This window comes from Myotis davidii, unplaced genomic scaffold, assembly GCF_000327345.1.
Source record: "Myotis davidii unplaced genomic scaffold, ASM32734v1 scaffold142, whole genome shotgun sequence".
In the NCBI taxonomy this organism is placed as follows: domain Eukaryota; kingdom Metazoa; phylum Chordata; class Mammalia; order Chiroptera; family Vespertilionidae; genus Myotis; species Myotis davidii.
This window is the reverse complement of record NW_006294400.1, coordinates 3,103,961-3,119,071: the sequence shown is the minus strand read 5'-3', so window position 1 is coordinate 3,119,071 and position 15,111 is coordinate 3,103,961. Positions and strand designations below refer to the sequence as shown.

General features: G+C 42.2%; 1 protein-coding gene across 5 annotated transcripts in view; it reads right to left on the bottom strand.

Moving 5' to 3' along the window:
• The window catches only part of MAPKAP1 (mitogen-activated protein kinase associated protein 1), a 162,728-nt gene that overhangs the window by 83,662 nt on the left and 63,955 nt on the right, over positions 1–15,111 (bottom strand). For all 5 annotated transcript variants that reach the window (XM_006768560.2, XM_015567077.1, XM_015567076.1 and 2 more), the window contains exon 5: positions 11,374–11,483. In XM_006768560.2, the coding sequence (XP_006768623.1) occupies positions 11,374–11,483 (110 nt within the window). The remainder of the gene's footprint in view (positions 1–11,373; positions 11,484–15,111) is intronic.

The following is a 15,111-nucleotide window of genomic DNA, read 5'->3' as shown; positions in this document are numbered from 1 at the left end:
CTCTGGATCCACTCCGTTCATCAGTTCATTTTGCTGATTACATTTACTATGAACATTTTTAAATTACAGAAAAGTTGAAAGAACAGTACACTGAAAACCCATGTACCCACCACCTGCATCCTACAATTAACATTTTATTATATTTGCTTTATCACATATCTATTCATCAGTCCATCTTTTAAAAAAAAAATGCATTTCAAAGTAAGGAGCAGATGTCACTACATTCACTCCTAAACCCTTCAGTGTGCATAACATTAACTGGTGTTCAGTATTTGTTTAAGATTCTCCTTTTATTTTTTGGGGAAAATTTACACACAGTGATAGGCACACATTTTACAAGTGTCATGTGATAGTTCTGACAAATGCCTTCACCAGTGTGCACTAACTCTCCTGTCAATATTAAGACTATTACTTTCACTCCAGAAAATTCCCTCAGATACAGTACATTTAAGTACAAGGAACAGAACTCTGGGCTCAAGAATCAAGGGGTCAAGGTTCAAATCTCATCTATATGACTCATTAGTAAAACACACACATACACAATACACACAAACATGCAGGCAACCTCAGTTTTCTCAACCATCAAGAAAGAGATATTGCCCATCTCACACGGGCTTTGTAAAGGTTAAATCAAAAATATCTGGAATACAGTACATGTTCAGTAGATGTAACCAAAGGGTAGTTTTTCTCTACTCCCCTCCCCAGCTTCCCCCAAACTGAGGATGCTGCCTTCAAAAAGAAAATGGTAAGAACAACAGCAGCAAGTTAAATGAGAGATGAGGGGGAAAAGGTGTCTTTCTGCATAGGCAGTCCTCTCCCAATTTATCCACTCTGACTTCAGCTAATTAAACATCTGTCTCAACGGTCTTCTCAACAAATTAGTCATCCCCACTTTGTGACACTGATTATTGGTTGCAGCCTTTTCTGCACTTGCTCTGATTCCCAGAAACTTCTAGGAGTTTACTCACCAGGCACATGGCAAGGAATGATGCAGGGTCCCCATTAACCCCCTACAGCTGCCCTTGGTGCCAGTGCTGTTCATAATGCTGCCAGACGTGTCCTTAGATGTGCCTCCCCAAATAAACCTGTTAAGAGGTAACAACTTTCTTGTCTACACTTCTGATTTCCAGATTGTGATGCATTTTCTAAGTGCACCAGATTAAAATAAACTACTTAACGGGAAATCTATTTTTTAAACTAAAGTTCTGATGACAAAGCAAGCAGGTAAAAACGTAAGGTCTCAAATGAGCTGAACTGGAGTCTAGTGAATTACCAGCTGGCTCTCTTTAAACATAAAGCTTTGCTGGTGAACCAAGGGCAGCAGGCAAACAAGTGAATGCTGGCCTTTCTGTACACACTGAAGCGTGTATGCATGCGTGTGTGTGTGCTTGTGTGTACACACACCTGCTCCAGCAGGAAAGGGGGAGGTGAGCTGCGGGGAATTGTATTCTTAACTACATGGTTACTTCTTAAAAATCATTTTCTGAAATGAGACTTCTCTCAATCCCTCTTTCCACTAAAACAACAGATTGACTTAAGAACCACCTTTTAGAAAGATAAATGGCTAATAAAAACGTTTACCAATGCTTAACTACACTAAAAACCCAGAAATGCAAATTAAAACTAGGTATTAACCACTAACCATCAGTTTGAGAAAAATTAAAGATTGATAAGTTCCTGGGTTGGGAAGGGGGTGAGGAAAGCGGTGCTCTCATATAATCTCTGAATGTCAAAGAATGGGTATAAACTTTCTGAAGGGCAATTTATTTTTCTCAACATTTTAAATAAGCAAACCTCTGATAAGCAATCTCATAGTAAAATAAATTTAACCAGAATGATAAAAATGCAGTGGTCACTCTAATAGAGAATGCTTATGACATATTGAGTAAAAGAATGCAAAATCACCTATCTTGCATGGAATCATTAATAAAAACATGTATGCAGATACATTTTCATGGGTTCATTTACCATTTATTGACTGTCCTCTATTTGACAGGCACTCTGCTAGATGCTGGTATAGAGTGATTTTGAGAAATACGAAAACAGGATTCTACACCGCGCCCCCGCCCTCCCCCCCACCCAAGTACTGCTTGTATGTACATCTGCATGGGAATACCAAAAACCCAAAAGATTTACAAGAGGAAACCACTTCACTTTTTACTTCACACATCTCCAAAATGTTATATTTTCCCCAAACAAGTATTTAAATTTATTTTAAAAATCTTTAAGAACCTTTTACCTCTATCTTGTTTTAATATTAACACCAGGAGAACTGGCGGCAACTCCAAGCTGCTTCGAGTCCCCCAACTGTGCTGTAGCTCTAATAAAAGCAGCCACTTCCCACGTGTCCATCCCTCTGCCGAGCACCACCCACTCTCCACACCCCAGTCCAGGGCGCAGCGTACGCTGGAGAGAGTCCTCAGGAGCTCCTCACCGTGTCCCTGCCTCCTGTTTTATGCCCTCTGATCCATTTTTTAACCCTCATGGTGTTTTCTTAGAAATTATGACTATGTCACTTTCCTTTCAATGGTTCTCCCTCTGCCATCAGAATAAAGTTCCAATTCAACATAGTTCACAAACACAATCTGGTCCCAAATGACCACTTCAGCCTCATCATTCCCCACCCTCCCAACTCCCACTCCACTGCATTATTACACTGGGCTCCGTGCAGTGTCCAGAGGCATCAGGCTCTCCCACTGTGCCCCTTCAGCCTGAATGCCTTTCCCGTCCCTTGGCACCTGGACAGTTTCTACTTCTCTTCGGGGACCAGCCAGGGAATTTGCTCAGGAGAGTCCTCCCTGACTCCCTAAGAACAGACTAGGGCTCCCCTCCCACAATGTGCACCCAGATTCCTATACTTACTTCCACTCGTCATGTGCATGGCTTTGTAACTGCCTATTGGTTTGTCTTCCCAACAAAACTGTATGTGTCTTGAGGGTAAGGACCACTTCTTGGCCTCTACAAAATGTCTAGTGCCCACACAGTGCTTCCTGCATGATAAGCCCCAGCAAATGGATGCACCTCTTCTGTTTTTTGTTTTTTTTAAATTGATTTCAGAGAGAGAGGGAGGAGGAAAGAGAAAGAGAGAGAGAGAGAGAGAGAGAGAGAGAGAGAGAGAGAGAGAGAGAGGGAGAGAGAGGGAGAGAGAGAGAGAGAATGTGCCCCGATTAGGAACTTAACCTACAACAAGGGTATGTGCCCTGACCAGGAACCGAACCCACCACTCCTTGATGTATGGTGGGACAACACAATACTCCAACCGACTGATCCACACCGGCCAGGGCCTCTTCTGTTTCTGAGTGCACTATCAGGCCTGGCCCCTGCTTAGCTTCTGCAGCTTATCCTCCGCCCTCTTCCTGCTCTAGGAATTTGAAATGTCTATGTTTTATGACTACATCTCAAAACATCTGTCTAGAATGTTCTTCTCACTCACCCATCTGCCAAAGTTCTAATTAATCTTCCAAAACCTGCCACAGAAATCACTTATTCCAGAGCATCTTTTCTCAGTTCCCACCACACGCAGTGGTTTGAAGCATTCCCTCTCTGTGCTGCTTTAGCAGCTTGTATATTTCCACTTGTGGACTTACCAGATTTCCTGCCTCCTCTTCTGAACCCGTTTTCTAGTACAGTGGCTGGCACAGAGCAGGCATCACTGGATGGTGACTGCTGACCTCAGAGCCACACACGTGGCCCTTTGCTACCTCAACCTCTCCCTTGTTGCAGCTTAGAAAAGGAAGCTCAGATAGTTTCTTATTCTAGGATACTTATTTCCCCATTTTCTAACATTTCTAAAATCAGGATTCAGCTTGTAATCAATATGTACATATAATGTAGTAGTGTTTCTTTCTTTTTATCCGGAAAAGTTGTTATTAAATTAGTGGTGCTCTGGGACTGTCCCTAGCGCACCCAGGGAAAAGTCCTCTGATTCCAGAAGATGCCTGCCTCCTAGACCACTACATAGCCTCTCACGGCAACATGGCTTTTCTCTTCCTTTCATTCTGCTTTTTCTTAACCCAATCTATCCCGGTGACTGCCCCGGATGGAGTGAATGCATAGATTTTGTGATGAAAAGGAACTTTGGAAAGATTAGTGACTAGCAGGAAGAGTAAATGCTGGTCAAGGTAGTTTTGGTGAATGATATATTTCAAGTTTTTCTGATGTGGCGCTTGCAAGAGCTCATAACACCCTTCTAAAATAATTGGGTCTCTAAAGTGGTTCCAAAAGATATTTGCTTGACATAAATTCTCTAAATTTCCAGGTTTTCTGGGTAAAACAGTTGGCTGCAATGCCATCTTTAACGTGCTCTGCTCTATACTCAAGAAGATCCATTGGGGGCCTCAGAGCTCTCCAGACAGGGGAAGCACAGGTGGGATGAACTGAGAGAGAGGAGGCAGGGAGGAATATTTAACTCGCAGCGTCTTGCCTGGGGCACTCCGAGTTATGCATTTAAACCCCTTAGCTGTCCTAATTTACTGTACACTTTCCCACGGGGTCACTGGGCACCAAGTAGCAGGTTTTTATGACTTAACCAGCCCCAAGCATGAGTGGCATCAGCATGGCTATTTGTTCTTTCATGAGGAGCAGTTTTCTGCAGAAATTCCTGCCCTTTTTTTTTTTTTTTTTTAACAGAGAACATTTAAACAGTCCTATGTACCTTTTCTTCATCTTTCTTCTTTTTTTAAAGGATTACTGGATACAGCATAAGAAAACCACACGTCTCTGGTTCACAACTACTTTCATGGAAGAAATATTACTGAATTTTCTGTCTTTACAATTACACATGAAGTAGGACTCTTTTCAACCCTACAGATGGCAGTTCTTTACCTTAGTGTAGCCTTTGGAGAGCATTTCAGGTTAGAAGAGTGTTAAAAATCCTACTCCATTGAAAACATATGGGCTTCTCTTTCCATAGGGCAGCTCAGGACAGGTGTATGTTGCTTTAAGAAAGCTAGACATACAACATTAAAACTGACACCAATACAGACAAACTGTGCAATTACAAAAGAATTCCTGGCTTTATATCCAGATTCACCACAGGGTTCCTTTAAATGCTGCACTTCCCTGGTGCATTTAGATCTTAGAATCAATGAACATTTCTGTTTACAGAATTTTAAATTTGTTCTCCCATTAGGGTTCTAATAAGCAACATGGTACAATAAAAAGAGTATGGGTTTTGAGGTCAAAAAAGCCTGGGCTCCCATTTAGAATCTGCCGTTTACTTACTGTGGAAATTTGGTAACTTTAATTTCTCTTACAGCTGAAGAAAGGGCGGCTCAGAGAGCTAAGTACTGTATATGACTACACACATAGTTATCATAGCTCCTTAATTCTAAGATGCACATTGTTTTCCCTCTTTTTAACATTTCCAAAGTCTCATCTGTAAAAGAAGCATAATAAAATCTACCTTCTAGGGGTGTTGTGAAAATTAAATGAGGTAATATCTTTAAGTGCACAAAGGCACTCAATAATCTGCTTTTACCCCACTGGAAGAGAACTTGGGGAAGACACACAAATCCCCTTTAAACCTTCTTGATAAGTAACAAATGGATTTGTATACAACTTTCTAGGTCTCTCTGGTATGAAGCAAGGCCTCCTGTGTGAGGTGTTGCAGGGAGTGAGTCAGAGACTGACCCTGTTGCTGCCAGTCTATGGGACAGGGCCCTGGTCCCGGCTCTAATGGGGTACAGGCTCCGAATCCCCACCTGGCTGCCTGGGTTCTCAGCTGGCCTGTATTCCTCTGTCACACTGTCTTTGGGCCGCAGCGTATTTCAGTGGTCACAGTTTGGATTTTATTCTAAACGCAACTGGAAATCACTGAAGGGTTTGGAGCAGATATGATCTGATTTATATTTTAACCAATCTCTCTGGCTGCTGTGTAGACAGGAGCTGGAGGGGGCCAAGAGCAGGGGCAGGAACCAGCTGGGTGCTATTTCAACAGTTCCGGGTGAAGTCACGTGGATCTGAATTCATCCGATGGAGATGGAAAAGACTGAATGGATTCAGGATATATTCAGGAGGTAAAACTGGTAGGATTTGCTAATGGATAACGTGGGGAGTTAGCACAGGGAAGAATTCTGTTGTCAATTTTACTCCCTTTTTTTTTTTAAGTTGGGGGAAAGACAGTTAAGTAAATCGACTGCAAAGCAATGTTCTTTTTATATTAAAATATAGTGAGCTTTAACAGTCATTGCCCCTCCCCAGCTCTTCCTGGCTTAAATGTGAAGGTCACAGTGTAAATGTCAATTTCTCAGGGAGCAGTTCCCTGAGCATCCTATACTAGACCACAAGCTCCCACATCTTATTATTCTCTCTCAGCCCCTTACAATGACTCTCCTCCTAGACCAGTGATGGCGAACCTTGAGCTCGGCGTGCCAGCATTTTGAAAAACCCTACCTTAACTCTGGTGCCGTGTCACATATAGAAATTTTTTGATATTTGCAACCATAGTAAAACAAAGATTTATATTTTTGATATTTATTTTATATATTTAAATGCCATTTAACAAAGAAAAATCAACCAAAAAAATGAGTTCGTGTGTCACCTCTGACACGCGTGTCATAGGTTCGCCATCACTGGCCTAGTCTGTAAGGTCCTCCTCAGCCAGGGCCTTGTAGATCTGCCTCACCACTGTCTCCCTGCGCCCGGCACAGGTCGGCACATGGGAGCACACAATGTGTGAATGTACAACACAGCTACAAATACATTATGGATAAGTACACACATTTTACATGAATTTTGAAGATAAACTGAGACTGTGGTGATGTCATCATTAGCTGTCTGTCCCTCAGACACGAGCCCTGCACCGATGGTAGATGTTCACAACCCCTCTCCGCTCCTAGCAGTGCTTTAGGGAATGTTTGAGAAGTCCTAGACCAGACTATGTCTTTGGTGACAGCCTAGGGGTCTTGTGAAAACACAGTAAATTAGCAAGCAATAAGGCGGTCTATGACTCTAAACAGAGATGTTAAGAGGGACTCCACTTGACAAAATTAACACTTATGTTTCAAATCCTAGGTGAAATTTTGTAAGGGGAAGTAGGAATGAATAGCCTAAGTTTTATTAACAACACTGTAAGAACTTTTCAAGAGGAAAAGTTTTGCCTTTCATATTGAAAGGAGAGAATGGACAAAAAAAAGTAAAGATGCTGCTGGTTCAACTCTGCAGCTGATGATAAACACCCCCACTTCATAATGACAACAAATACTGAAATGGAGCGGGCAGAAAACAATTCTGCTCGGATTATCCCACTTTGAAGCCTTCTCTCTTTGGTAGACCAAGAGACACCTATGTAGTATTTCTGCATCAATGCGGGAACTGAAATTGGATCTGCTTCAGTTTCTCAAGTGTCTGTCATCCAGCCTCATGCTTCAGCAGCCTGGTCAGGGTTGCTGGAAAACAGCATTTTTAAACAACAAAATACTAAGAAGCTCAGAAGGTCACTGATTGTGAGGATGAACTTGACAAAGGGAAAACTTGATGAACTCAGGCCTTTCCCCACTAAATAAAAGGTCAGTGTATTTTACCAGCTAAAGCAGGGGACTTGACAGGCTACTTTTCATTATGTCAAAAACACACCCACCCAACTGTTAAAATTAGTAAAGAGGTTTCAGCTAATTCTTCTAAAATTGGATTCTCCATTTACATTTTTCTTAAACTGTGGAGACTTTCTGCCAGTACAGGTAGATTCCAAATGTCAAGTAGGTCAGTAATAAAATGCAAAGCTGGAGAGAAACTTTAAAAGAGACATTTAAAAAATGGGCCTTAGCAGAGAACTGACTGGAACACACTGTGAAAAGCTTACTTCAGTTCAGTACATGAATATTAATAGAAAAACCCTGCAGTGTTCATAAATAGTGTGATTTGATGAAATAATTACAAATGCAACTTTAAATTTTAGAACAACTACAAGTGTCTATAATGATATTCTCCTCCCCCACGCCCCCAAAAGCAAAAATATTTTAAAACCCTGCGGGTTTCCATTGACAAAGCTATTTACCTGAACAAAGAAGAATTCTTTGCTCAAATATCTATCACCTTCTGATTTTTTCACAAATGAAAACTGGGGAGAGAGTGCCAGAGGGAAGGGCAGCAGAGTATTTAACCATTAGGACAGCCATGAGGCCTACATCTTGGTTTAATAATGAAATAGTTTTCAATTTATCATTATTATTAAAAGGAGAGTCGTCACTCTGGAAAAAAGATGAAGTTAAAGGTTTGTGGGTAAACAACAGAAGTTCACTGTCAGCCTGTCAAAGGCAACTAACCCCTAATGAACAAACAGTGCGAGAACTGGCAACTCCACATGGCACACGTGTAATCTCAAGTGGTATGTCTCCCCTCTCACTGAAGTCAGGAAAGAGTAGCACAGAGACCAGTGCGTTTCTGAGCTCAAACAGGTGAAAGCTGTCTGAAGAGAGGGCTGAGCTCTCTCATGCAGGGGTGCCAGGCACTCTTGTACAAAGACTGAGGAGGTCATTGTGCTAGAGCAGCCGTGGGCGAACTACGGCCCGCTGGCCAGATCCAGCCCGTTTGAAATGAATAAAACTATTGAAAAAAAAGACCGTACCCTTTTATGTAATGATGTTTACTTTGAATTTATATTAGTTCACACAAACACTCCATCCATGCTTTTGTTCCGGCCCTCCGGTCCAGTTTAAGAACCCATTGTGGCCCTCCAGTCAAAAAGTTTGCCCACCCCTGTGCTAGAGGCTTAGGAAGTTCCGATGAGCGTTGCTAGCCTGACATCTGCCACCAAGTTCATAACTAAGTTCATGTGTCATAATGGGTAAGTAATAAGTATTTCACAGCCACTTGTGAGCATTAACATAATTTTTTCTCTTTTTTAAGTAAACGTATTTGTGTTTGCCTCTGACAAGAGGATTTTTGTCTTTTCATTAATCACCCTCCAAAACAAGTCCACTCCACAATACAAAGTTCAACAATACAAAATACGCCCTGCCTTTCCCAAATTGATGTTAACTAAACTTCTTTGCCAAACTGCAGATCCTTCTGTTTCATGAGGCCAGACTTAATAAAGGAATAGCAAGGGCTTCTTATTTTAAAAAGCTTTTTGGATGAAGAAAATGGACAGTAATTTATGTAAATGCACCAATCTCAATCAACTTCCCTAGTATGAAAGGAATAAATAATGCAGGTCACCGTTTTTCGGATAACGAGTCCTAACTCTTAGCCAAGGATATGGCAAAGATTCTGATGGAAATATCAGGACATGCATACGGAGGTGAACGTAAATAAATGTGTGTATGATAAACATAGAAAAACAGGTATCCAATTGGACAGAGATGGCTGGGACAGAGGGATAGCGGCATCTCAAGAAGTTTCATGGTCTATCTGTGACAGCACAGTTTCTATTAAGAAGGTTTAAAAAGTTAGTTCTACCTCCTCTTGGATAATTCAGAATAATGCTATCTTAGACTATAAGAGATCTGTCACAAAATACACTGTTATGTAAACAAATTCAGGAACAAAACATGAGAAAAAATAAGGACCCTAAAGGCAGATGAATGCTTAATAAATATCTTTAAATATCTGGAGCTGTTTAAATGCTATTCGATTGGCATCTAGAACTCCAAAGTAGCTACTTTCCTCTGGGAAGAGGAGGGTATGCCTCTTCAATCATCCCTAAATGCAAAGAGGTTTGACCCCCATGCAATGGATAAAAGTCACCCAAAAATGAACAAAAGAGGTGTTTGGAAAAACCAGAACACCATTCATCCCAGCTAACGACTTGTTCATTATGAGTGATGATGGATAAAGACTTCTCATGCTGAGATGAAATCAAGATTTATATGCATTGTTTCCTCTCCCAACTTGTGGGAAGATCATCATCATTTAATTCTATCTCTGCGGCCAGTGATGGGCATCCAGAGAGCTGGTTATCAAACGGCGCAGTCAGCTGGCAAAAGCCGAAACGTGCAGTTGGCACATCTGGACGGAGCCGCCACAGCCGAGGGTGAACAATGACTCCTGGCAAGCATCCAAATTGCTTGCAGACGCTAGCAGGTCTCATCTACAACCGCCCCTACCAGCATCTCTCTCTCTCTCTCTTTTATGAGAATCAGATTTTCATTGCTCCATTCAATTGCTCTCCTCTGCCATTTTTTACAGCTCTTATCGTTCCCCTGGAATATGGCCTTGAGACAGCTCATCCGTGTCCTTCACTGTGTTATCTCTTCTAACTTTTATTAAAACTTCAGCTTTCATCTAAAGATAGCTAATTAAATCTGGAACAGATTATATGCCTCCCCTTAAAAAGAACACAAACCTATTTTCTTCAACCTGAACAATGATGTTTTTCCTTTCCAAAAGATGAAACCAAAGGTGTTTAAGAAGTTTCATTTACTTACAAAGCTAAGATACCTGACATGTCTTATGTAGGTTGATTTATATTAAAGATGTCTGTGGTCTGGCAAACCTTTTAGCTATTTTTCAAAATAATTCTTTCTCTATATTGGTAATATTTTTTTCCATATCCTTTAAATACCATAGCTAATGCCATAAGCTTAATTTCTGTATAAAGTTGGGTAATGAAAAATTAGAGATTAACAGACATTTCTGTCAATCAATTGATTTATCTTAAAAAAAAATTTTTTTTACGGTTGTCCTCATTTGGTAAAAATGCATGTTTCCCTTTTATTTCATACTGCAAACACTACAAATTAATAGTTTTCTCTACTGAAAATTATGTGAAAACATGAAATTAGAAGAATTACTGCAAATTTAGGACTGATTTGGTTTTCAAGACAGTTTTACACCAACTAATAGTAAGCTCAAGTAGCTTTGTCTTAATCTATCACAAATTATTAATGACAAAGCTTCATAATCAATATGAACACATTCTTCTCACATATACCACTGACTCAGTACCTTCTTTAGGCTTAGGGGCAACTTAAAAATCACTTTGTTGCCCTAGCCCAAGCATGCAAGTTTGACATGCTCGCGCCGGTTTGGCTCAGTGGGTAGAGCATTGACCTGCAGACTGAAGCGTCCCTGGTTTATTCTGGTCAAGGGCATGTACCTTGGTTGCAGGTTCAATCCCCTGCCCTGGTCAGGGTGCATGTGAGAGGCAACCAATCGACGTGTGTCTCTGTCTCTCCCCCTCCTTTGCACTCTCTCTAAATATCAATGGAAAAATATCCTTCGGTGAGGATTAAGCATAAAAGGCAAAAATAAATCACTTTGTTCACTGTAGACCTGCTAAACAAACTTTCTAGCAGCAATATCTGGAACATCTAGAAGCCAGCCATCACACAAACATGCACATATGCACATGCAAGCACACGCACGCACACACCAAGCACTTTTAACCAAGGTTTTAGCTTATATTGCCAGGGTATAATTTAACTATGCTACCTGAAATTTTCTGAGATCCTTTTCTTCTCTTCACTGCCTTTAGCAAGATTTCTTTCATGGTGACCTTTGTGTTGTCCACCTGAATAAGGGAGAATCCATGAGCAGCATTTCTGTAGGAAAAGACAAATATTAAATCATCACCAACACTCAACCAGAGGGATAGTATATTGCAGTTTTCACTGTGTTTAAGAAAGTTTTAGTAAGTGTACATCAAAGTGCCAATTATTTAAAAACAGGTTGAAAAAAGCTACTTCTAATAAGATAGAGATGGAGACAGAGGCAGAAAAGCATTCTAGTATGAACAGTCCCAAGTGAAAGAGAGGTCAGAGTTATGGAAGGTTTTTCTAATTTATCTCAAATTGAATCTAATTGGTCTGTGTGGGTCACTCATACCGGCTCCCAAGCCAAATCCTGCAGCAAGGATTGACAAACGATAAACTTGGCTTGTGTCAGTAGATGTCACTGCAGGCAGACACTGCCATCATATTAAAGCTCATGGAGCCTGGGAGGAAAAATGTCATGTATGTGTTTGTGTGTATGGGGGCGGGGGCATCTGACAGCCCAAAGCAATTTAGAATAAGGAAAAGAAAATGCTCTTCTTAACTAGCCAGTAAAAGAAACACCCTATATTTACATATTTTAAAAATATATATACTCTAGGTACACTTCAGTAGGAATGTTTTAATCTACCTAGTCCTAAAAGGTCAAACAAAATACTAGCTGAAGCATAAATAATTACAAGGCAAAATAGGAACATATCACTACTTGTAAGCCTGTAGCCAATCAAACCTAAGGGGGGTGAGGTGGGGTTCACATCTAGATAGGAAGAAACTGGTAAGGAACAAGTACCCTAAAAACAGAAGCCCACCTTTGTTGAGACACAACTTCGCTAAGACTGGTAATTGCAATAACAAGCATCACAAGTACTCCTCACTATGCTTGGGCACTGGGACAAAACGGGCCAATTCCAAGAAGCTCGTGTAACAAATGGGACCCGAGTTTCCAACTATGGAACATGGGAATTGCCACAAGGAGTTTGGTTGCATTCCCATTCCCCATAAGAATCTCAAAGGGGCAAGTGGCCAAAAAACATGGCAGAACTTCAGATTGACAAGGAATCTGAAACAAAAGCCAAGCCCCAAGCTAAGCCAGGGGAGGGCTTCCTGGTGGTAGGAGAGGCTGAAGGGGCCTTAGCCCTAGCTTGGACCCAACCAGGTGGCTGGCTTGCCACAGGGGCTAGGGGCTGATCTCCAAACCAAGGACCCAATTTGCTTCCCTAATACAAAGACATCTCCACACCCCTCCTCTCCACACGGCTTGCTGTTTAATCCTTGACATTCCATTTGTTAAAAAGCAAAAGCCGACGCTGGTCTAGCCAGCACGATCATCCATTTTAACTTGGTCAAGTTCTTGCTATCGAACAGCAGGCCTGAGAACTGTCAAGCTAATTTTACTGAACACTCTGTTACTGAATCAGCCTGAGCCACGGCCATTCTTTACCTCAGAAGCTGGACCCCATCCCAGAACAATCTTTAAAAGTTTATTTTACTGATCAAAGCAAAATAAGAAATAGCTCTTTTTTTAAGAACTATATTTAGGGAGTGATGCAGTAAGTGATACTTTGGCAAGAGTACTGAAATGTAAAGTGCCTTGTGCATTTATAAACTTGGGGGTATTTGCTCTGGCGCTAGGCCAGTGTGTGTTTGGAACGAATGCCAATCATCCGCGTTCAGACTTGCTTCCCCTGCTCTCTCCTCAGAAGCCAGGGTGCGCTCCATCTGTGACAATATGTTGGGCGATGGATGAATAGGGCCTCAAAGGGAACACAAGTTCTCGGGTACTCACGCACTGCACTGGGCTGGGTCTCACCAACTTCCATCCACCTGGCTTCCACCTCAACTATTTTAGATGTGTCTGCTTATAAACTGCTTACATTCTCTCCTAATCTGCCGCTGGCTGATAGCATTATTTCAAACCAATATGTTTATCTTTTTCAGCACAGGCAGACTAAAAGCTCGAAAGGAAGCCTTGTGTTTGGACTAACTTCCATAAATTAAAAGTGTCCTTTTAAAAGATTGTTGAGCGGGGGAAAATCCCTGGTCTGTATTTTGCTGCCATTTTACCAAAACGTACCTGGGTGACAAGGTTAGAGCGAGCCGAGGAAATCCCTGGCACTTCTCATCCACAGGCATTACTGATAAATTGTGTGGTGGAGGAATAAAGGATTACCTTCTGTATTTTTTCATTACACTTTTCTTTTGTTACAGAATACATAAATCCATTGTGGCACAATGTAATATGTATCACCATGCTACACCTGCGGACGCTTCCGAGCGGCTGCCATGTCTGTGCAGTCAGGAATGATAAGTGAACCACCCGTGAATGTTAACGATAGTGATCATTCTGAGGTAACTCGGCTCTCCATCTTCCTTTACAGCCTCCGTGCTGAAGCCAGGGTAGCAAGGTTCACGAGAGGAAAATGAAAACAACAGTGAAGGGAAGGGGCACGCACGGCTCGGAATGTGCCTTCTCGGGTGCGCGCTATCTTCCTCTGGGGCTCCATTGCGGTAAACACGTGCACGTTAAAAGGAGAGCGGGGTTGCGACCCACACGCTGCACACTCGGGCAGACCTAATGAAAGTCTCCTCGGGGCAGTCTCGCACTCCACACTTCTCTCCCTTCAGATGGGTGCCAACTTTGGACCCTGTTCCAAGTCTACAGCACTTGCGGGGGTAAAATGTCTCTAAAACACAAGAGTACAGAATGGAAGTGCTTCTCAGAACCCATCGAGGTGCAACTGTTAAGTTCTGCTCCCATTTAATAAATGGATAGGGAGACTTGCTACCACAATTTTCAGCTTGACTTCCAAACATTCTGAGTTTTATGCCTCATTTCTTCATATCCAGGATTTTTTATGGGCTTTCTAAAAAGTCTATTGAAATACATCTTTTAAGGCTGCTTTTATTCAATGCTGAGCATTGGGCCTGAGATTGAGAAGACCAGGATCTTAGGGGAAATGCTAGTGGCAGGTGGGAAGGGTGCTCGTCCTGCCTCCCTTTCTCGTGGCGCTGCATTCCAGTCTCAGAGGTGTGACCTGGGATGGTGGAGACTAGCCCGCAGATGGACAGGTGGACGATGGACAGGCAGGTGGGCCGCAAACCCAGAGTCTTGACTCAGAAACTGCTCCTCCTCCTGCTCCTCTTGTGGGTAGATAGCCTGTTTTCTGCCAGCGCAGGGCACCCTAGGGCACTGCCACTGAGAAGCAGCTGCCCTGCCGCAGCTCCCTGGGCTGCCTGCGCTGGGTGTAGACTGAAGCGCCACTTCAGGGAGCTGACTAAACGGCCAGGAGTGCTTCAGTCAATTCAAAGTTAGGTCCTGTCAAGTCTCGTAACCACTGAGAAACGTATGGGCGTTTTAAAAAGAGATTTCTCACTTGAGGAATTCAGCGCTGTCCCAGTGCAAAGCCAGTTACCAGCAGGAAGTGTTTATACCAGCATTAACCTAACACAACAAGCGTTTCTCTACTAAGCACTAAACTAGAAGTGATGGGGCACAGAGGGGAAGCAGGGGCACAGGTCTTTATCTAAAAAGCTTATTTATAGGGAGCGAGCTGGAACCAGAACCCAAGTTGGTAGGCAACATATTAGAGAGGAAACGCATGGGCTGGGAGTTAAATCCCTTTGGTTCCAATCCTGGTTCCATGGCTAACCGAATATTGCCTCAACATGTGGAACCTCA